At 47.0% G+C, this 24,495-nt stretch overlaps 1 protein-coding gene across 1 annotated transcript in view; it reads right to left on the bottom strand.

Moving 5' to 3' along the window:
* ARMH4 (armadillo like helical domain containing 4) overlaps positions 1 to 24,495 on the bottom strand; it is a 138,723-nt gene that overhangs the window by 68,677 nt on the left and 45,551 nt on the right. Inside the window, exon 5 of the mRNA XM_050952552.1 lies at positions 4,951 to 5,190. Within this exon, the coding sequence (XP_050808509.1) occupies positions 4,951 to 5,190 (240 nt within the window). The remainder of the gene's footprint in view (positions 1 to 4,950; positions 5,191 to 24,495) is intronic.

The following is a 24,495-nucleotide window of genomic DNA, read 5'->3' as shown; positions in this document are numbered from 1 at the left end:
AAAAAGACCCTTTCTGTTTTCCCCTTACCTTGATAGGTTTATAAAGATACATTTATTATCTCAAGCAGAAGCTTGATTTCATCTATTTCTCATAGCAGTTTTTTCAGAATTAACCCCTTGGAGTGCTGTTAAGCACAATCCAATTCCCATATCTTCTGAGAGTGCCCAAGGCTGCCCCACTTTTGTGCTGTTCTATGCTAGAGCCTGGGAGAAGCTGCTGGATACTACCCCATACTTCCTTTTCCTTTATCTTTGCCTCCAACTTCATTTCTATTATGGAATCAATAATCAAGGTATATCCTACAAAACCATGTGGATCTTATTAACTCTATTAACACCAGATGGCCTCCGTAGATTCAGATTACTCTTTTCCACCTCACTAGGGAATGATGAGACTATCAAATTTTCACTTTTAATATAGTGGGTTTAATTGACGACTATGCTCCTCCAGTATTACACTGATGTAACTTCTTTGGTTTCAGCTGAGTGTAAAAACAGAGCAACAGAGTCATCGCTTGGACCCATTGTGCCTAGGCCCAAGGGTGAATTGCATTTCTCTCTGAAGGCCCAATCATGCAAACACTAAGGGCTTGTCTACAGTTGTTTTTGATTAAGGAAGGTGTGACGTTATTGACATGAACTGGGACCGTATAGATCATTGCTGCAACCAAAGTCCTGTAGTGTATAAAGGGGGTCAAGTTGGGTGTCTAAGACAAGGTTATGGTTTGCTGGTTATGGTTATGCTATCTGTGTATCATTTTTGTAGTTGAAGTTATGAATATTGGCTCTATACTGTCTGTATTTCAAACTTCTGCTATGCTTCTGGGTGACACCCAAGGCAAGTTGGTGTCAGCTCTGCCTAGTCTGCTTGATGGCCCATTAAGGACCATTGACCCATTGAGAGAAAGCAGATACGCCTTGTAACTCAGCAAAGTATGCAGGGGTTTGCCCAGACTCCATTTTGCTGTAATTTTCCACAGTAAGGACAAAGAGGTCTTATTACACCTGGAAAAGACTATGAAAGGCTGATGCCTCACCTTCATAGGGATAGCTCAGTGGTTTGAGCAGTGTCCTGTTAAACCCAGAGTTGTGAGTTCAATCCTTGTGGGGGCCATTTAGGGATCTAGGGCAAAATCAGTACTCGGTCCTGCTAATGAAGGCAGGGGGCTGGACTCAATGACCTTTCAGGGTCCCTTCCAGTTTTACAAGATAGGTATATCTCGATATATTATTTATTCTTACCTCTGGAGGGACTTTGCTACAAACGGAAGCTCTACACAAAGGACTGATGACTCATCCCTGCTGTGGATGTACTCGAGACTTGATTTGAACCTGCAGTTTATTCCATCACGGCTACAAGCCTGAACCAAGAACTTTGCCATTACTGTATGCAATTGATTCCATTTAACCAATTCTAGCTCTCATCTATAACTTTTTCCTTTTATGAATAAACGTTTAGATTTTAGATTCTAAAGGACTGGCAACAGAGTGATTTGTGGGTAAGATCTGATTTGTAGCTTGACCTGGGTCTAGGGCTTGATCCTTTGGGATCGAGAGAACCTTTTTTCTTTTACTGGGGTATTGGTTTTCATAACCATTTGTCCCCATAACGAGTAACACTGCTGGTAATACTGGGAAATTGGAATGTCTATGAGAATTGCTTGTGTGACTTGTGGTTAGCCAGTGGGGTGAAACCAAAGTCCTCTTTCTCTGGCTGGTTTGGTTTGCCTTAGAGGTGGAAAAACCCCGGCTTTGGGCTGTAACTGTCCTGCTTTAAGCATTTTGTCCTGAATTGGCACTCTCAGTTGGGTCCCACCAGAACCAGCATTGATACAGAAAGGTATGAATTTAAAATGCAATCAATATTCCTGAATGACTCCACGTGTGGAAACTCATATTCCATAATAGGAGTGTCCAGACATGGAGCTGATCAGGAACAACTCATTGTGCAGACAAGCCCTTACATAATGCTTACTACTATGTGTAGTCCCACTGAGCACTACGCTGAATAGTGTTTGCAAAATAGGGTCACAAGCCTTTTTATTGTATCAGTCATTGAAAGGAGATATAACTACAGAAAGTAGAAGTTGCCTTTGGGAAAAACAAAATACACCCAGATAATCTGACCACAGGCTTATTTTTGTGATTCTAGATATTTTCATGTAGGAGTTACTACAGCAGGTGCCATTACAAGAAGGCAGATAGGCTTATTAATGTTTAGATGTACTGGAGGCTGATTCTGGCTCAACAAGAGAAACCTGATTAGTTGAAAGTCTTAGATCTAAAAGAAGACAATCAGACACAGCTCGAACAGGCTCTGGAAACCAGACCAAGAAAACGAAGTGATGGTCCAAATGTGCATTTTTCATTTGTTATGAGGAACATAGCTGTTGATATCAACAGACATTTTAAGTGCTTCATTTGTGCTCTGAAGAGAAGGAAGAGGAACTGGCAAGGAGCTCTATAAATTCTCTGGAAAAAATAACCCATATAACCTATATTCCAGGGATCATTCATCCTACTTTAGTAAAGGGCCACTCACCAGAGAGGTGCCTCCTGCTGGTTGTCTCAAGGAATCGCTCTTTCAGCCAGCACACCCTCTCCTGGTGGTGCCTCTGCTGCCACCTTTTCCGCCTGCATACCTGTCTCAGCCCAGGAACCGCAGTGTCCTTTTCATCATTCCACCCTCCAGCCGTGCCACCATCCATGTTTTCCCCCTTCGGGAGGGAGGAGTGGGGATATTTCCAAGTTCTATAGTCCAGCCACTTCCCCAGTGGCCCCACTACTTTGGATCCCAGCCACGGACCCTGTAGATAGCAGCCTTCTGCTGCTTCTCCTTAACTTCTCTGCTAATAGTGCTTCAATTCCCTGGGCCACTGCCCTGCAGCCCCAGCACCTTTTTCACTCTTTTCAGGGCGTCCAGCCTGCAAGTCCCAGCAGCCAGCCAGGAGCTCCCTCTTGCTCCCCTAGTCCCTGCCAGCAACTGCTCTGTCCAAGGTGCTAACTTCCTGCAGCCTGCTGGGAACACAGTCCTTTCCCCTTGAACTCCCTGCAGGTACTGAGTAGCTCTGTCCCAGCAGCTCCTTTTATGTAAGCCCACTGGGCCCTGATTGGCTACTCCCTGCACAGCCTCCCTAGGCTGCTTTTAACCCCTTCCTTTCTGGTGTGGGGTGGACACCCTTAAACACAAACTTATGTTACATGGTAAATACTATAACAGAACTCATGTAAACATACATATGCTCTAATATATGTGACTGCACTCCTGTAAATGGCTACAACACACTGACACATCTGGCGAATACTGGCAGCTCAAGAGGCAAAGCTTTGCAGAGATACTCATCCAGGGTGCAATCCTGCCAGGTGTCGAGCACTCTAGCCCTGAACTAGGCTAACCACGTGCTTAACTGTAAGCATGTGAGTAATCCCATTGGTGGCACTGAACTGGTCAAGCCAGCACAAAAGATCTGGTAAATTATCTTTTTCTCCCTAGACCCCATAAAAATAATGCAACAACAAATGAAAAGCTTTCTAAGGTCCTCCCAGTGCAACCTTTCTTTCCCAAATATTCACCTGTTTATTCCTCTAAATCCAGTTCTTTAAAATTAACCAGCAAGGAGTTAAGGAATCAGAATTATTTACTTCACACATTGCTCCTGTCCAGTTTAATGGGCTAATAAGACCCATGCAACAGATTTTACACATGAAACATGAAACAGTTTTTCCAAGCAAGATTTAGTCAGCCAGAGTGATGTCAGATCAGACTCAAACTCAATCTTCCCTCAGCAGGGAACAAGCAGCCTGGCAGTTGAGGATCTCGAAAAATGCTTCAGAGGAAACTACCACCACCAGAGCAGGTTGGAAATGGATTTACAGTGGGAAGAACTGCCAAATGCAAGGAAATGAACTCCTGGCAGAGATGCAAGTTATAATCACACAATACATGATAGAGGCCGAAGATAAAAGGACTCGAGACTGGTGATCTCCCTCTTTCTTAAACCTTCTACTGGCCCACACCTTAGACCCACTGCTCCCCTCAGATGGCTGCAAGCACCCATTTCAATTCCTAACACGTTCAGCTTCGGCGTACAAGGATGGGAAATTCACGTCATGTTGACAACAAGGCAGACAACTAAAGCTGTGACCACAGAAGTTTGGAGAAGAGGCTGACGCTGTCCTTGCAGCTTTCTATGTTGCCTTGCGCAACAGAGATCACCAAACAGCTGATGACTTCTCATACAGTGCAAGCTGCAATGGTTAGGCCCAGGAGACTGATCTAGGGCATGGCCTTCAAAACTGGTGGTTTTCCCAGGTGGGGATATCTGGTCTGGTCATGCAATCCAGGGCTAGAGATAAGCTGGGCACAGACTGAATATAATTTCATGTAGGCCTTGGTTTGTAACCTTCACCAGTGCTGCTTCACATACCATGAACTCATTGCCTCAAAGGCTGATGCATGTACCCGGAACAGACCTCTCCCACGAAATGCCAGGAAACTGGCACTGAAAAGAATGCAGCAGCAGGTGAGAGCAGCAGTAGCAAAATGCTTGACTAACAGCTACTCTTCCCTGTCCTAGCAGGCCTCACTTTGCTGCACCTCTCCTCCAGCAGAGGACGCCGAACTTTCCCTTTGAAGCTCAGTTTTCAGTGCTTACCTTAGCCAGCTAGTCTGTCTGCAGAGTGATACGGTGCGAGGCTTTGGAAACAAAGGGCTAGAACGGGTGCAGTGAGTGGGTTCTCCGTTAAATGAGATGTTATTTGACTGGGGACACAGAGCCAGATTCTGATCCCGATGACACAGGTGTCCATCTGGAGTACTTGCATTGCCTACAGTGACACTACTCTGGATTTAGTGAATAAGTTAAGTATACAGCCCAGGGGGTTTCTGAGCAAAAAATGCAAAACAAGGAACACTCCCCCTTAAAGAAAGAAGAGAAGAGTTGCTCTTACCAAGGCCCTGGTTTTGCTGTTCCCATTCAATGGTGTCTGGAACTTGGTAAGATACCCCAGCCAGCTGTGCGGCAGAGTCTCCTATGCCAACTACAGGCTCCTGGGAAGTTTCACCAGGAAGAGTGAAACCTGGCAGCTCCGTGTCACCCTCCATGCTTTCCTCCATTGAGTCTGTATCTCTGTCTTCCTCCTCTTCCTCTTCTTCATCCTCCTCTTCATCCTCCTCTTCCTCCTCCCCCTCTGGACAAACAGAAACCAAGACAAAAACCACAGTGAGGAAGATCCTGCAAAGCTGAAGATTTATATGGCTGTGTCATCAGACTTTACTAACTGGGTTTGCTACCAGAACAGGTTTTATTTCCTTCATGCAGAAAGACAGACTGATTATTTGAACCAGGCTGTCTCAGTTTTATAGGACATGTGACACCGAGGACTGGGTTAATTTGGAAAAGCTATCACAGGGGTCAGCAACCATTCAGAAGTGGTGTGCTGAGTCTTCATTTATTCACTCTCATTTAAGATTTCGTTTGCCAGTCATACATTTTAACATTTTTAGAACGTCTCTTTCTATAAATCTATAATATATAACTAAACTATTGTTGCATGTAAAGTAAATTAAGGTTTTTAAAATGTGTAAGAAGCTTCATTTAAAATTAAATTAAAATGCAGAGCCCCCTGGACCAGTGGCCAGGACCCGGGCAGTGTGAGTGCCACTGAAAATCAGCTCGCATGCCTACCCCTGAGCAATCAGCTTTCTGAAGTTGCTAAGTAATTATATTCTGTCTTCAAGTTATTCTCAGCCAATAAGATGTATTCTAAGGACGTCTGGTGTCGTGGTGGAGTATGTTGTCATTCAGTATCCTGAGCGTGTGCGTATTTGTGTGTGCACGGTGTGTGTGTGTGTGTGTGTGTGTGTGTGTGTGTGTGTGTGTGTGTACGCACGCCCAACAAACATGTGCCTGTCTTGACAATTTTCAATTAAAGTGAGAAATGTTTTCCTAGTTTCCAAGCTTTAAAGCAGCAACAATTTGCTTCTGCTTTTTATTATCAATATTTTCACAGCACACAAACACATGCCAAGTTATTTCCCAGCACAATCAGACACACTCCCAGCTCAAAAGAGCTTACAGCCAGAAGAAGCCTCAATCCTGCAATCAGATCTGCTAAGGCAGATGCATGGGCCCACGCGGAGTCCCACTGATTTGTGCTGGCACATGTGTTTTCAGTGAGGATCACAGCAGGGACAGGATGGGGCAAGGAAGGACAAGGGTTACAGCAGTGTCACATGGTTACTTAGTTTAGGCAAATGTACTTCTAGGTGGCTCCATTTTTTAAAAAACACATTTGAGTCACTATTACAAAAATAGTGGGCCACATCCTCAGCTGGTGTAAACTGGCATGGCTCCATCAGCTACCCTGATTTACCCAGCTGAAAATTTGACCCACTGTGTCTTCAGAAAGTCTTTGAAAGAATCCAGTAGGATTAAGATAGCCTGTGACCCTCTTTTCACCTGGTTGCTAGAGTGCTGGACATCTGAAAAGGCAATAAGGGGATAAATAATGATCAGAAATATTTTTGCAAGTCAGCCTACACAAACATAATATCATTGTAGTTTATCATTTATGTAAAGCTCACTTTGATCTGTTACAAACTGCTCTACAGATGTAATCAGAGTGGAAGATGGTCACCGTACATCTGGAGGTGTATTCTAGTCAGTGGGCCTCAGTCTGTGTTAAAAAGAAACATTCTAAGAAAAATCCATGTTTGCCATTTGGATACTCCTAACAGTTGAGTCATTTGGGCTCAGAACTGTGTCCCACATATAGTACTGCCTGGGCAGTTAGCTGGAGCAGCTCAGCTTAGATAAGGCTGGAAAATTCAAATACATATTGCGACCCTGAGAGCTGTGCCGTATTTAACATGGCTCTGCTTTACTCTGTTACAGGATGCGATTACACTTTAACAGGTCTGGGTCCAGGAGTGAACTAGTAACCAAGCTGGAATAACTTTTGGAAAGGATGTTGCTTTGTGGGGAGGACACCCACGTTTTGAATTCATGGGGTTTTGAGTTCCTCCCTCTACTTAATATTTCAGAGATGAGAATGACATTACAATTTACAAGGCTTCAGTGTGCCGTGCTGCATTAGTATCAAAGACTGGTGCATGACATAAGTGTGTATATCATCAGGGATTTGCTTTAAAAGGCTACATTGCTTTTCATATCTTCAGATGAAACAATTTCACTTTGATGAGTTTTATTCAATTCCAGAATTTTATGCACGTGATGCGCTATTTGGATTTCGCATAAAGATCATTCCTAAGAACAATTCTGCCATGCAGAGTACTGAATAGAACTTCAGGGGTACCATCAGCCCCTTAGAGTCTCATTACCTTTGATAGGAAAAAGGCAGGAGTATTTCATCCCCCTGGTGCCTTTGTCCTTCTGCTTTTCCTGTCCTTTCAAATCAACGACAAGAACTTTCACTGCCCTATTGAATGAGCTCACACTAGAACAGTAAGCCTCTACAAACAGGGCTGGAGCTTACCCCTGGTGGGTCATGAGGCAAATGCTTACAGGAGAGTTGCAAAGACAAATTAATGTTGGTGTTCTGGTCCAGTACCGGGTTTACCATGGCGACAGTGGCTCCATGGCGCCGGGCCCACACTCAGAAGGAGCCCCGGAGTCCAGACCATGGCCTCACCTCCCTTCCCTTCTCTGCCTGTGCTCTGCCCAGAGGCCCTGCTCACTGCTCTTCACCCTCATCCCTCCTGCCTAACCCCTGGGTGTGGGGCCAGTGGCGCAGCTGGGTTGAGCAGACTCTTGGGGGTCACGTCCCAGGGTCTGGGTCTGCCCCACTCCCCAGTGCAGCTCTGGCTGGGTGGTCTCTGCTGCCCACCGCCTGCGGGGCCGCATGTGCTTCCTTGGGATCAGCTGCCTTGGACCAGTGCTGGTGGTTTTTGGGCAAGGGGGCACTGGGCATAAGGGTGTGGCACTGGGTAGGGAGGAGGTGTGGCATGGGCCCGTCCCCAGGGGGAAGGGACACACTGACAGTGCAGGGCTGGGCAAGCCAGTGTGCGTCTGGCGGCTGCAGGTTTGTAAACAGTGTCCTCATGCTGGGCTCTGCTCCTGCCGCGCCATCCCCTGCCTTACCGGCCCCTCACTCTGGAGACTGACCCCCCTCATACCATGCTCCATTGCCCCCTGGGGGCCCACAAATATGTTTGGTGCCAGACTCATGAAAAGTTCATCCAGCCCTGTTTTGTTCTCTGCTGGGAGAAACGCTGCCATAAAGGAAGGTAGCAGCTTTGGATTTCTAAGCTTTAATAGTAAAGACAGAAGGAGGGTGGAAAACACCAGCAGAAACTTGAATATTAGCGGAGTTCCCCCAAGCCCTTAAGGAGGGTGGGGAGAGCTGGGCAGCAGGCGTGTAAATAGGGATTCGAGGTCAAATCTGAAAAATATTTAGGGTCAAAAATTTTCACAGCAACTAGTAATTTTTGGGAGCCCAACCTGACGTGCCTTTCAAAGGGCAGGTGACAGCACTTCTGAAAATCACGCCCCTGCAAAGCATCTGAAGCTGGGCAGCCAAAAATCGAAGTGGCCGGAATCACTAGCCACATCTGAAAAGAGCTGTTACAAAGAGAGATGCGGTCCCTAAGCTGCGATGACCACTTTGTGATCACACCACAAAGATCAAGGGGATACAAGCCTTCTGGCATAATCACTGGTAAAAATCTCGATTAGACGGATGGCTCCTGAACGCTGCACTCCTTTTTTCCTTACCCTTTTCCGCAAGTTCACAGTCTAAAAAAGGCCTTTAAAATCTCCCTATCCTATCACCTGCTGTCCACTGTTACTTAGTGAAACCACTCAGCACCCGTGAGAGTAGTGAAGATCGCCACCTGCCAGTCACTGTGAGGAAGTGCTTCCTCCAAACACCAGCCCATTTCACAAATGCTGGGAAGGGCAAAAGAGGCAAGAGGAGACAGACAATCCACCCATCCGACCTGATGCTCCCACAGACCAGCATTCAGGGACAAATGTGCAGCCAAACCCCAGAATACTCCAGTGAGTGAACCCCACCATGACAATGTTTCCCTGCGCTCATGTACATCACTGGGCACCCCAGGGCTCTGACAGCGCCAGAGGTAAAAGAAAAGAAACAAAAGTGGTTTCAGGTGCCTAGGATGGAAGCCGCAATGACCAACAGACTGAGGGAGTGTGCCAGAGCTGCCCGAATGGCAGCGGTTCATGATGAATTTTACTCAGCACTGGCCAATGTAAAAGTAGTGAATTTTGGCTCCAAATCTTTTTCAGATTCTGCCTGCAACACGGAAGAGCTTAGCTGTGACAGAAAAGATGGCCCAGTTGTTAGGACACTGGTTTAGCCCTTGGAAGACATAGGTTCAATTCCATGCTCTGCCAGAGACTTCTTGCGTGACCTTGGGCAAGTTACTTAACTTCTCTTTGCCTCAGATCCCCATCTGTAACAGGGGGATACTAGCACTGCCCTGCCTCTGCCAGAGAGGTTGTGAGGATAAATACATTAGAGATTGTGAGGTGCCCAGATACTGCAGTGAGAGGGGACATACATAGTCTTTTTCTTGTTCAGAGAGTGGGACTCCATTTTTGTTTATATTTAAACCCTTAGCTAGTTTACAAAGTTAGTGCTATGTTTTTACACTCCCTGTCTCTGGGTCAACTCCTGCCTCTCGGTTCATTAGTTTGTTATTATTTGCATTGTGGTGGCACCTACACCACAATGCAAATAATTGCATTGCAATGCAAATAATTGCATAATCTTGATTGGGGAAGTAAGATTCTTCCCCAATCAAGATTCCCGCCCCACTTTGCTGGGCACTATATACGTAACACAAAGACAGTCTCTGTCCCAAGGAGCTTGCAGTCGAGTATGCATTCCCAGCCTCCACTGAAATAAAGTGAAGCAATGCATATGTAGCAGAGGACAGAATCTGAAATGAATGAAAAAATAAAAACTCTGCTCTTCCTTGATATCAACAGAGCTTTTGCCTTTCAGGAGGCCCCTGGCTCAGGGAAGATCAGCAGGATTTGATCTATAAAATTTGTTATTTTTAGAAGGCTTTAAAACAGGCAGGGGGGGAAACCCCAAAGGAACTTAATTGGCTGCTGAGAATACCTACTGGAACAGCGATACAGAATAGCTCATGAGCAGCTGGAGTGCTGAAAGCAGGTGTGACACGCCACAGCTCATGTCCCAGTGGACTTTTATTCCCTTAAGCACCTGACAGCTTTTAGAACTATTTCGGAAGCTGAGATTAGAATCAGTGATGGAAGAATGTCCAGACATGGAGAGGTTTAGCTAAGTGTCAAAATACTTATCTGAGCACCTAGAATCCCCAGCTACATTACCTATCACTGTATTGCAGTAAATTTACCAGAGACCTTTCTGATTCCTAGTGGCAAGCAGCCTCTATGTTATGGTTAACAACAAATATACTGTAAAGATAATTTTACATTATGAAACTGCACCAAACCTCACAGCAGTGTGCAGCACAGAAAAAAGTGTGAGTATTTCTCTCCTTCCTAAAGAGTTCTCTGTGGCACGTGCAAAGGGCGCAGCTCTGCTCTCATCAGTTACTGGAGTAGCCAGAGAAAGGCCACAGTCATACAGATAAAAGATCCCAGTTGCGTTTGTGTGAGACAGCCAGAGGAAGTGTTGCGGGTGCAGTGCTGGGAAGCAGACAGGTAGGTCACAGAGGAAAGAGGCAGTTTTGGTCTATGGCACATCTACTGCTGTGGTCAGAGAACACGTGGGACCAGCTTTCCCATCACCAGTGGAGAATGGCCTTGCCCAAGTCCCGGGATTGGCTTAACATTTACTCAAGTTTCTTACTTTGGCATCATCCACTTTCCATATTATTCCCATGGATTTTAGGTCGTTACAAAAATCAGGCAGATTCCAGACAGCAGCAAACCTGAATTGTTTATTAATAATAATAATTAGTAGTTGTAGTGACAGTATCGCTTAGAAGCCCGAGTCAAGAACCAAGAACTCACTGTGCTAGGCACCATGTCAGATTTCCCACTTCCCCACTGTGACCATGCTGAAAGAGACAGAAACGAGGTGGAAGGTACTGAAAAAAGGTTCCTTGGTACACCTTCTGTATCCAATCCTTGCCTCACATCCATCCCAGAGGAGGAGGCGGGTAAAGAGCGAGTGATTGAGGGCCCAGAGGGAACCTCAAATGGCACTGCCAGGATGAGGATATCACCCTCCTTGAGGGTACCATATACATGACGGGTCACCTCTCATCTGTTTGCTTTATCACCCTGGAGAGATTACTTAGGGTGAGGGCATTTTCTGCAGCTAGAGGGGGCATCTGATTGTCTGGGACAACGGGTACCTGACAGACAAGGGATAGTAACAACAATAGGTCTATCAATGGCTATTAGCCAGGATGGGCAGGAATGGTGTCCCTAGCCTCTGTTTGCCAGAAGCTGGAAATGAGCAAAAGGGGAAGGATCACTTGATGGATCCTTGTTGTAACCCCACTGGTGTCAATGAAGTTACATCAGGATGAATTTGGCCCTTCATTTTTATTTCAAGAAAACCTTCACGGGAGAAGATTTCAATATTAAGAACTTTGCCATTACCATTTGCTAACATTCTTGTTATCCAGAAGTTTTAAGAAACAGCCATTTGTCCAATTTATAGCAGAGGAGAATGTCTTGTTCTACCCTCAGCAGTAAGATTCTTTTATTAGAAGAAGAAAAATTAATTTGCCCAAATCGTGAATTAAAAATTAATATAAATTTTAAAAAGAATTATAGGGCAGTACCTGAGTTGCCGCCTGTGTCACACTGTACCTCAGAATGGCACCCTATAACCCCATATTTATAATTCATATATGATTGTAGTGTATCAGAGGGGTAGCCGTGTTAGTCTGGATCTGTAAAAGCAGCAAAGAATCCTGTGGCATCTTATAGACTAACAGACGTTTTGGAGCATGAGCTTTCGTGGGTGAATACCCACTTCTTCAGATGCATGCAACTCATGCTCCAAAACGTCTGTTAGTCTATAAGGTGCCACAGGATTCTTTGCTGCTTTTATATGATTGTAATATTTCATACAAAGCATGCCATGTAAGGGATCATATGAAAGGTCATGATCCGCTGAAACCCACTGTTCTGTCCAATTATGTGTATTATTAGTGTGTATAAAGTTACTGGAAAACTAGAGGGTGTAGCCTGATGACACGATGTCTAACACCCAACGGGCTGAGGTATCCTCAACCAGGCCGAATGGAACGAATGGAGATGGTTGCGGAAAATGTGGGGCAGATCCTGGGAGGTGACTGGTGCGTCGCTCTTGAGAACACCCTCAAAACAAGGGCTTCTGGCTCCCCATCATGTTTTGTCAGGCCAGGCTGCATTGGTCAGTGGGAGGATGAAGGGCAGTGGTGGCTAAAACCAGTTTCCCTTCTGCTTGCAGGTCCCTGCCAAGGCTGCCACTGCCTTGGCGGTGGGGATGGTCAGCATGGCTGCTGTCAGACTGAGGAGTATGCATCCCCAGTGAGCAGAGGGTGGCCCAAGTGTCCGTTAGGCCATGTAGCCTCGCATCTGTCTGGTCAGAGAACAGGCCAACCCCATCAAACAGGAGGTCTTGCATAGAGGCCTGCATCTCCTGGGACAGGCTGGTGGTCTGGAGCCAGGAACTACACCTCATGACCACCGCCAAGGCGATCACCCTGGCAGCCGAATTAGCCACATCTCAGGCCATCTGGAGAGAGCACCAAGCTGCCGCAGTACCTTCCTCCCCCATAACCCCAAACTCATGAGCTGCCGCCTGGGACATGGAGTCCTTAAACTTGAGGGAGTCCCACAAGTTAAAATTATAGTACCCCAAAAGGGCCTGGTGGTTTACCACCCAGAACTGGAAATTGGCCATGGAATAAATCTTGCCTCCAAAAAGGTCCAATCTCTTGGCCTCCTTATTTTTGGGGGGGGGGAACTGGCTGGCACCTGCTTGTCCTTTTCGCTGGTGGCCAATATGACCAACAAAATACTTCTTTTCCGCCCTCTTGGAAGTGGGCAGGATGGAGAACGGGGCTTGCCAGATGGTCTTGGCAATATTCAGGACCCCTTCATGTACTAGGAGTGTGACACAAACGGGAGTGGATGCAGAAAGCACACTCAATAGCGTATCCAATTGCTCCTCCATTTCCTCCACCTTGAGGAGCAAGTTGATGGCCACCTGGAGATGCAGCGCTTGATGCTCTCTGAAGTCATCTGGTGGACTAGCCCAGGAGGACCCCACCACTGCCTTGTCTGGAGAGGAGGAGGATGATTGGACTACAGGGGGAGGGGTTCTCAGGGTGGGCACCTGCTCCTCCACCGCAGCGCCCACCAGTGCATCCTAAACCGAGCCCGGTGCCATCAGTGCCGCCGGTGCCAACTGAAGTTTGTCTGATGCAGCGACCGAGGACTGTTGGGACTGGGCCATTGGCATAACGAGTACACCCCAGGCATTCAAAAAGGGCCATTGTGTCGGCCACGGGTCCTGATGCCAGGTTGGCATCGCCACAGCGGATGCACCTTCCGGAGCCCAGTCACGCTGCTGTCTAGGCGAGGGACTGAACTCCCCCTCCATGCCGGAGATGTCCTCTTCCTCCGGAGCCCAGGGCAGGGCTGTTGAAGCCTGGGTCTGGTGGCTAACCATCGCTGGGTGACTGGTGCCTGGAATATCCAACCGGATCCGGGCGTAGGGGAGCAGCACCAAGCTGGGGAGCATCCCTGAGGCTTCAGTGATGGTGACTGCTGGCGCGAAGATGACCAGTGAGGACTGTGAGATGATCAGCATCTCTCTCTAAGCAAGCCCTGGTGTGAGGGCGGAGGCTGGAAATGTGGTGCTGGTGACCTGTAGCAGTGAATCAGCGACCTGGGCTGATGAGGAAACCAATAGTGTGGCGACACAGGGCTCTGCCTTGGCTCCGGAGACCAGCGGTGTTCGCTTGCCTTCTGGGAGGCCCTCACAGCCAGCTTGCCCTTGTGGGGAGATTTAGTCAGATGGCGGAAGCACCTGTTGCTCCCCAAGAGCTGGGAGCTTAGAGGGTGTTGACTGCATCATCAGCCTGGGTCCCTTACCGCTCCCCGGAGTTGGTAGTGGGTCCCTTAGGGGGGTAGTCCCCAGAGCAGTGCCACCTTGCAGCTCCACTGTGGGTAGGTGGCCCGAGCAGGGTCCTGCTCCCAATGGCCCTTGATCTGGCTTGCTCAGTGCCGAGTCTCTCTTCTTGGGCACCAGCAAAGGGAACCGGAGCTGGGAAGAGCCCGGTGCCGGACATGCGCTACACACCGAAGTTGAAGCTCTGGGAGACGAGCAGCCTCCATGAGGAGGACCCTCAAGCTAATGCCATGTTCTGTCTGTATCCTGGGATGAAAGTTTTTACAGATGCAACACTTCTCTTTTATATGGGATTCCCCCAGGCACTTCAGAAAGCTGTCATGCAGGTCACTTAACAGGCATAAGCCTGTTGCAGTCCAAGCAGGGCTTAAACCCCTCTAAATCGATGGCAGAGGGCTCTCTGGTTGACCCCGGTACTCCTGCTCTCTGAGAAGCGTAAGGGAAGTCAACCGGAGAGCATCTCCTGTTGACGCAGTGCAGTTAAGACACTGGGGTAAGTCGATCTAAGCTACGTCGACTCCAGCTACGTTATTCATGTAGCTGGAGTAGCGTGACTTAAGTGGACTTACCCCGATAGTGAAAACAAACCCTAAGAGATCAGTACAGATGTACGGAGAGGAGATATTTGGATTCTGATCCAAATCCTCATCCCAAAAGTCTAAGAGGATGCAGACATTGTGTTCGATTCTTGCTCATCTCCAATCAAAAGCGACCTCATGCAGTAAAGATCTTTTGAAACAGCTGCCACAAAATGAGAACAATGCAAATTATTCAACCCGAGAAGCATGGGTTTGCTTTGTATTATGATCAAAAATACTACCTGAAGAATCATAGAATATCAGGGTTGGAAGGGACCTCAGGAAGTCATCTAGTCCAACTCCCTGCTCAAAGTAGGACCAACACCATCTAAATCATCCCAGACAGGGCTTTGTCAAGCCTGACTTTAAAAACCTCTAAGGAAGGGGATTCTACCACCTCCCTAGGTAACCCATTCCAGTGCTTCACCACCCTCCTAGTGAAATAGTGTTTCCTAATATCCAACCTAAGCCTCCACCACTGCAACCTGAGACCATTACTACTCCTTCTGTCATCTGGTACCACTGAGAACAGTCTAGCTCCATCCTCTTTGGAACTCCCTTTCAGGTAGGTGAAAGCAGCTATCAAATCCGCCTCATTCTTCCCTTCTGCAGACTAAACAATCCCAGTTCCCTCAGCCTCTCCTTATAAGTCATGTGCTCTAGCCCCCTAATCATTTTTGATGCACTCCGTTGGACTCGTCCCAATTTTTTCCACATCCTTCTTGTAGTGTGGAGCCCAAAACTGGACACAGTACTCCAGATGAGGCCTCACCAATGCCGAATAGAGGGGAATGATCAAGTCCCTCGATCTGCTGGCAATGCCCCTACTTATACAGCCCAAAATGCCGTTAGCCTTCTTGGCAACAAGGCCACACTGTTGACTCATAAGAGCACTATGTAAGCTCAAAAGCTTGTCTCTCTCTCTCACCAACAGAAGTTGGTCCAATAAGAGATATTACCTCACCCACCTTGTCATTCTAATGAGCTGCATTTCCAGCAGCATTATCCAAATTGCCTGCACATTGAGCAGGGCTGAGGAGACACGGAGTGTGAGATAATATCTTTCATGGCAACAGCTTCTCTTTTTGAGAGAGAGACAAGCTTTCAAGATTCCAGAGGGCTCTTCTTCAGGTCTGGGAAACTTACTCACAGTGTCACAGCTAAACACAAGAAGGAACAGATTGTTTAGAATAAGAAGTTAACATATATTTCAAGGGGCCATTCAAGGTGGAGGGGTTTACAAAAAAGATGCTGACAGAACCTTAGATTTCCCCTCAACTTAGGCCAAGCTTCTGGTTGAGGCAGAAGAGTAACTGGAGAAAGTGAAGGACCCCCTACAAAGAAAGAGAGTTCCTTTTTACTATTATACAGAGTAAATGAAAAGGAAGGAGGGGTGCAAGTGAGAAATGTTTCCCAGAGAGTGGGAAAAACCACCTCAGAGATGCAGGAACAGGTACGAACGGGAAATCGATAAGTCACTGAAGCAGGTAAATGATGCAGTGACAGATGAATGACAATGTGCTGTTCCACCTGCTCCACACGATTGAGGTTGGATGTCAAAACACAATCTCTCAGACAGCAAAATATAAACAGAAAAGCGGCAGAGCGGAAACAGAGCAAAAACAGATGACTGGATCAGATGAGCTAAACCTAATGACAAGCTTGGACTTGTTAAAAGAAAAAATGACTGAGAAGAAGCAGCTATAACAAAAAACAATTAAATGACTATTCTTTACTGCTGCAAGGACCTAACTATTTAAGGATTTGTAACATGGAGAGAGTAAAAAGTTTCCTTCTGAAAAACAGGACATGAAGGCTCATCACCCCAGAGGTCTAACACTCAACGTTGGTACATCTTGAAAGGAAGTGTGAATTGGCCCAGTCAGCTCAGGGATGTCACTTTGTAATGCATTAGGCCAGAATGTCTTACTTTTCCTCTCCTAAGAAGATAAAGGAGCGGGGACTGTTCTGATACTTCTGTCAGAGTTAAAGTTGCACACGCCAATGAGATTTTGGTTTTCATCACCCAAAGCTCCAGTGCAAAGTATGGTGTGTTAGGATTCCTATTCCCCATGTAACAGGGTTCAAAGGAAGACCCCTTTCTCCTCCCAGCACACTGGTTGTTATCTCCTGGTTGGCAATAATAAGCCTGCCAGACTTAACCCTCGTAGGCTATGTCTACGGTGGCAATTGAATGACAAAACTTTTGTCTTTTAGAGGTGTTAACCTCCCAATCCCCCACACCCTCGCCGAAAGACAAAAGTGCCACTGTGAACAATGCGCATGCTCCTGCCAACAAAGCTAACCCAGCTCGTTGGGGGTGGAAGTTTTTTGTCGGCAGGAGAGCCAACAAACAGCGGCTACACTGCACAACTTTTAGTGGCACGGCCGTGGCAACACAGACATGTCACTAAAAGCTGTGTAGTGTAGACAAAGCCTTGGGGCTTGTCCATACTGGCACTTTACAGCGCTGCAACTTTCTTGCTAGAGATGTGAAAAAACACCCCTCTGGGCACAGCAAGTTTCTGCACTGTAAAGTGTTGGTATAGACAGTGTACCAGCTGGTAGCTACGCTCCTCATGGAGGTGGGGTTTTTAGAGCGCTGGGAGAGAGCTCTCCCAGCTCTCTGCTGCAACTACGCAAACCACATTAAAGTGGTAGAAGTATCCTCTAAAAACTAGAAGTCAAATCCTACTGAGAAACACAGAAAGGAGCATAAACTCTGGCAAGTCAAGTATAAAGAAAGAGTCTGCAGAGCAACTAGCTAAAGACAATAAAACAAAACAGCAAAATTTTGTTTAATTACACCTCTACCCAGATAGAACACGGTCCTCAGGAGCCACAAAATCTCACCGTGTTATAGGTGAGACCGCGTTACATTGGGGTAGGGAGAGGAACCGCTCCCCGCCCCAGCTCATCTCCGCTCTGTCTCCGCCTCCTCCCTGAGCGCGCCGCTGCCGCTCCGCTTCTCCCTCCCTCCCTCCCTTGCAGGCTTGCAGCGCCAATCAGCTGTTTGGCCCGGCAAGCCTAGAAGTGGGGGGGGAGAAGCGGAGCAGTGGCAGTGCGCTCAGGGGAGGAGGTGGAGATGAGCTAGAGCAAGGAGTGGTTCCTCTGCGATCCCCGTTACTTGCTGCGGGCCCCCCTGCCCCAGCTCACCTCTGTTCCGCCTCCTATCATGAGCGTGCCGCAGCTCCGCTTCTCCCCTCTCCCTCCCAGGCTTGCCGCGCCAATCAGCTGTTTGGCGCAGCAAGCCTGGGAGGGAGGAGAAGCGGAGCTGAGCAGCATGCTTGTGGGAGGAGGAGGTGGAGCGGAGGTGAGCTGGGGTGGGGAGCAGTTCCTCTGCACCCCTCCCTTACTTGCTGTGCCCCCCTGCCCCAACTCACCTCTGCTCCTCCCCCGCCTCCTCCCACGAGTGCCGCAGCTCTGCTTCTCTTCCCTCCCAGGCTTCCTGAGCCAAACAGCTGATTGGGAAGCAGAGTGACCTGGCCCCAGCTCATTCCGCCAGCTCCCAGCTGCATTACTTCCCGCCGCTGCTGTTGAGTGTGGGGCCAGGCCTGACCCCTTCCTCCAAGCCCCCTCCCACAAGCAACAGGGCTGAGAGCAGGGGAAGTGGAGCGGGCTGGGGCCGGGTTGCTCTGCTTCCCGCCACCGCCGCTAGTGAGTGCAGCACCTGGCTCCCCACTAATCCCCTGCACTGCCCTGAGCCTCCCAGCCCTGCTGCTGCCCCCCCACAGCTCCTGCCTCCACGGCCCTGCAGCCCTTGAGCACAATCCCCCCTCACCCCCATAGAGGGGCTGGCCCCGCAGTGGAGTGGTCACTCCCCCCGCTGGGGGGGTGCAGGTGCTCAGGCTGCGTAGGGCACCACCATAGTTAGGGACGGCCCAGCTAGAGGTTCACCTAGAAACAGCCAATCTTTAATTGCTAAATCATTTTCCAGATCTCTCGAGACATTTAGACAGGCTTATGTGCAATGCTGGGGAGGAGCCAGTGATCATGGTACAGGTAGGTACCAGTGACACAGGGAAAGGTAGGAGAGAGGTCCTGAAGGCCAAATTTAGGCTGCTGGGTAAGAGACTGAAATCCAGGATCTCCTTGGTAGCATTCTCTCAAATGCTTCCTGTTCTATGCATGGGGCCAGTTAGACAGGCAGAACTGCAGGGTCTCAATTTGTGGATGAGATGATGGTGTAGGGAGAAGGGGTTTAGGTTTATAAGGAACTGGGAAACATTTTGGGAAAGGAGGAGCCTATACAGGAAGGATAGACTCCACCAAACTAAAACAGAACCAGATTGCTGGCATGTAAAATTAAAAAGGTTATAGAAGAGTTTTTAAACTAAGGGCTAAGGGGAAAGCCGACAGGTGGAGGAGCACATGATTCAGACAGAGACATCCCATAGAGGAGGCTCTATTAAACAGGGATTCCCTATATCCTAGTAAAGAGGACAGAATAGAAATTAATAAAGTACAGACAGGAACTGAAGAGAAACAGTCAAATGAAAAAGAGTCCCATTCAATGGCAAACAGCTAAAAAGTGACAAATTTCACAAATGTTTGTATACAAATGCCAGAAGTCTAAACACTAAGAAGGATGAACTGGGGTGCCTGGTATTAAATGAGGATATTGATATAATAGGTATCACAGAAACTTGGTGGAATGATGATAATCAATGGGACATGGTGATACCAGGATACAAAATACCCAGGAATGACAGAGGAGATCCTTTTAAAATTGGAAGTCATATCCTATTGAGGAAAATAGAAAGGAGTACAAACTCTGGCAAGTCAAGTGTAAAAGTAGAATTAGGAAGGCCACAAAAGAATTTGAAGAGCAACTAGCCAGAGACTCAAAAACTAACAGCAACAAAAATTTTAAGTACATCAGAAACAGGAAGCCTGCCGAACAATCAGTCTGATTGTGGATGATCGAGATGCTAAAGGAGCACTTGAGGAAGATAAGGCCATTGCAGAGAAGCTAAATGAATTCTTTGCATCAGTCTTCACCTGCAGAGAATGTGAGGGAGATTCCCATGTCAGCGCCATTCTTCCTAGGTGACAAATCCGAGGAACTATCCCAGATTGAGGTATCAACATAGGAAGTTTTGGAATGAATTGGATAAATTAAACAGTAATAAGTCACCAGGACCAGATACTATTCACCCAAGAGTTCTGAAAGAATTCAAATATGAAATTGCAGAACTACCAACTGTAGTCTGTAACCTATCATTTAAATCAGCTTCCGTACCAGATGACTGGAGAATAGCTAATGTGATGCCAATTTTTTTAAAAGGCTCCAGAGGCGATCCTTGCAATTACAGGTTGGTAAGCCTAACTTCAGTACCAGGCAAGTTGGTTGAAACTATAATAAACAACAGAATTATCAGATATGTCGATGAACATGATTTGTTGGGGAAGAGTCAACATGGCTTTTGTAAAGGGAAATCATGCCTTGCCTATTAGAATCTATTAGAATTTTTGAAGGGGATCAATAAATTTGGTGGACCAGGATGATTCAGTGGCTATAGTGCAGGGGTCTCAAACACGTGGCCTGCGGGATTATTTCCTGCAGCCCACCAAGCTCCCCTCTTCCCCCCTGCAGTGTGCCATGTCCCGGCACCTCCTCCTATCTCCCAGCGCTTTCCCGCCGCCAAACAGCTGTTTGGCAGCGCTTAGGATTTTCCAGGAGGGAGGAGAGAGGCATGGGGACACGGTGCGCTCGGGGAAGAGGTGGAGAAGAGGCGAGGCTGGGGCAGGGATTTGGGGAAGGTGTTGGAATAAGGGCAAGGAAGGGGCCGAGTAGAGGCGGGGACTTTGGTGAAGGGGTTGGAATGGGGGCAGGGCCTCATGGAAGGTTTCAGTGATGCAGCCCTCAGGCCAATGTACTAGTCCTTATGTGGCCCTCATGATGATTTGAGTCTGAGATCCCTGCTATAGTGTATTTTGACTTTCAGAAAGCTTTTGACAAGGTCCCTCACCAAAGGTTCTTAAGCAAAGTAAGCAGTCATGGGATAAGAGAGAAGGCCCTCTCATGAATCAGTAACTCATTAAAAGACAAGAAACAAAGGGTAGGAATAAATGGTCAGTTATCAGAATGGAGAGAGGCAAAAAGTAGTGGCCCCCAGGGATCTATACTAGGACGAGTGCTTTCCAACATATTCATAAATGATCTGGAAAAGGGGGTAAACAGTGAGGTGGCAAATTTTGCAGAAGATACAAAATATTCAAGATAGTTAAGTCCAAAGCAGACTGCAAAGAATTACAAAGGGATCTCACAAAAACGGGCGACTGGGCAACAAAATGGCACATGAAATTCAATGATAATAAATGCAAAGTAATGCACATTGGAAAATATAATCCCAATTATACATACAAAATGATGAGGTCTAAATTAGCTGTTACCACTCAAGAAAGTTCTTGTGGATGGTTCTGTGAAAACATCTGCTCAATGTGCTGAGGTAGTCAAAAAAGTGAAGAGAATGTTAAGAACCATTAGGAAAGGGATAGAAAATAAGATAAAAATATCATAATGCCATTATATAAATCCATGGTGCACCCGCACCTTGAATACTGCATGCAGTTCTGGTCGCCTCATCTCAAAAGAGATATATTGGAATTGGAAAAGGTACAGAAAAGAAGAGTAAAAATGATTAAAGGTATGGAATAGCTTCCATATGAGGAGAGATTTAAAGGACTGGGACTTTTCAGCTTGGAAAAGAGACAACTATGGGGGGATATGATATAAGTATATAAAATCATAAATGGTGTAAAGGAAGCGAATAGGGAAGTGTTATTTACTTCTTCATATTACACAAGAACCAGAGGTCACCCAACGAAATTAATAGGCAGCAGGTTTAAGACAAACAAAAGGAAGTATTTCTTCACACAACGCACAGTCAACCTGTGGAACTCATTTTCAGGGAATGTTGTGAAGACCAAAAGTATAACTAGGTTCAAAAAATAATTAGGTAAGTTCACAGAGGATAGATCCATCAATGGCTGTTAGCCAGGACACCCAGGGACGCAACTCTATGCTCTGGGTGTTCCTAAGCTCTGACTGGTTGTAATAACCTTAGTCCCAGATTTGGACCTTAGCGTCCAAAATATGGGGGTTAGCATGAAAACCTCCAAGCTTAGTTACCTGCTTGGACCTGGTACCTGCTGCCACCACCCAAAAAATTAGAGTGTTTTGGGGCACTCTGGTCCCCCTGAAAAACCTTCCCTGGGGACCCCAAGACCCAAATCCCTTGAGTCTCACAACAAAGGGAAATAATCCTTTTTCCCTTCCCCCCTCCAGGTGCTCCTGGAGAGATACACAGACACAAGCTCTGTGAACCCAAACAGAGTGAATCTCCCTCTCTGTTCCCAATCCTGGAAACAAAAAGTACTTTCCTATTCCCCCAGAGGGAATGCAAGGTCAGGCTAGCAATCCAACACACAAATCTCCCCTTGATTTCTTCCTCCCACCAATTCCCTGGTGAGTACCGACTCAATTTCCCTGAAGTAAAGAAAAACTCCAACAGGTCTTAAAAGAAAGCTTTATATAAAAAGAAAGAAAAATAAGTACAAATGTTCTCTCTGTATTGAGATAATACAACACAGGGTCAATTGCTTAAAAGAATATTGAATAAACAGCCTTATTCCAAAAGAATACAAATCAAAGCACTCCAGCACTTATATTCATGCAAATACCAAAGAAAAGAAACCATATAACTTACTATCTGATCTCTTTGTCCTTACACTTGGAAACAGAAGACTAGAAAGTAGAACTACTTCTCCAAAGCTCAGAGAAAGCAGGCAGGCAGAAAACAAAAGACCTTAGACACTCAATTCCCTCCACCCAAAGTTGAAAAAATCCGGTTTCCTGATTGGTCCTCTGGTCAGGTGCTTCAGGTGAAAGAGACATTAACCCTTAGCTATCTGTTTATGACACGCCCCCCAAATTGCAGACAGTGGGGAAGCTCACTGGCGGCGATTTCCTTCTAGAACTTGAAAATAAACAGATTAATACAACACATACACCTTTACATATACTCCTAAGTATATAACTAACAGACTTCTACATTTTAAGAACACTTTTTAACTACTGAATTCTGGGAAACTTTCACGGGAGAGTGCATCAGCTACTTTGTTAGAAGCTCCTGTGATGTGTTGAATTTCAAAATCAAAATCTTGGGGAGCTAAACTCCAACGAAGAAGTTTCTTGTTGTTCCCCTTGGCAGTATGAAGCCACTTTAGTGCAGCATGGTCAGTTTGTAGTTGGAACCGCCGTCCCCAAACATATGGGCGTAGCTTTTCCAGGGCGTACACAATGGCATAGCATTCCTTTTCACTGACTGACCAGTGACTTTCCCTCTCAGACAGTTTCTTGCTGAGAAACACGACAGGATGGAAGTTGTGATCTGTTGCTTCCTGCATGAGCACCGCTCCTATACCACGCTCAGATGCATCTGTGGTTACTAGGAATGGCTTGTCAAAGTCCGGGGCCCTGAGCACAGGGTCAGACATGAGCGTTGCCTTAAGTTGGGTAAAGGCCTTTTGACACTCATCAGTCCACTTAACGGCATTTGGCTGGGTCTTTTTGGTCAGGTCGGTCAATGGGGCAGTGATTTGGCTGTAGTGTGGTACAAATCGCCTGTAGTATCCGGCCAAGCCTAAGAAGGATTGGACCTGCTTCTTTGACTTTGGGACAGGCCACTTTTGGATAGCATCCACCTTGGCCTGTAGGGGGTTTATGGTTCCTCGACCCACCTGGTGCCCCAGGTAAGTCACTCTGTTTTGGCCTATTTGACACTTTTTGGCCTTAACAGTTAGTCCGGCCTGCCTGATGCGCTCAAAGACCTTTTCCAGGTGTAGTAGGTGTTCGGGCCAGGAGTCTGAAAAAATGGCCACATCATCGAGGTAGGCAACTGCAAATTCTCCCAGTCCAGCTAGTAGACCATCTACCAGCCTCTGGAAGGTGGCGGGTGCATTTCGAAGGCCGAAAGGAAGGACATTGAATTCATACACCCCCGCATGGGTGACGAATGCTGACCTCTCCTTGGCAGGTTCATCTAGTGGTACTTGCCAGTACCCCTTGGTTAAGTCTATTGTAGAGATGAAATGGGCACGTCCCAACTTTTCCAATAGCTCATCGGTACGTGGCATTGGATAGTTGTCCGGACGAGTTACAGCATTTAGCTTACGGTAGTCCACGCAAAAGCGTATTTCCCCATCTGGTTTGGGTACCAGAACCACTGGAGATGCCCATGCACTGGTAGATGGGCGGATTATACCCATCTGTAGCATGTTCTGGATCTCCCGTTCTATAGCAGCTTGGGCATGAGGAGACACCCGGTAGGGTGGGGTTCTGATTGGGTGAGCATTACCTGTATCAATGGAGTGGTATGCCCGTTCAGTCCGTCCTGGGGTGGCTGAGAACAATGGGGCGAAGCTAGTGCACAGCTCCTTGATTTGTTGCCGCTGCAGACGTTCCAGGGTGGTTGAGAGGTTCACCTCTTCCACGCCACCGTCTTTTTTCCCGTCGTAGTAGACACCGTCAGGCCACTCAGCATCATCTCCCTGGACTGTAAACTGATAAACCTGTAAGTCTCTGGAATAGAAAGGCTTGAGAGAATTAACATGGTACACTTTAGGCTTTAGTGAGGAATTGGGAAATGCTATGAGGTAGTTTACAGCTCCCAGGCGCTCTTGGACCGTGAATGGCCCTTCCCATGATGCTTCCATCTTATGGGCCTGTTGCGCCTTCAAGACCATAACCTGGTCTCCTACCTTGAAGGAACGTTCTCTGGCATGTCTGTCATACCAG

Source organism: Gopherus flavomarginatus, chromosome 5, assembly GCF_025201925.1.
Source record: "Gopherus flavomarginatus isolate rGopFla2 chromosome 5, rGopFla2.mat.asm, whole genome shotgun sequence".
Classification (NCBI taxonomy): domain Eukaryota; kingdom Metazoa; phylum Chordata; order Testudines; family Testudinidae; genus Gopherus; species Gopherus flavomarginatus.
Note: the sequence above shows the minus strand (reverse complement) of the source record. Positions and strands in the feature narration are given on the sequence as shown.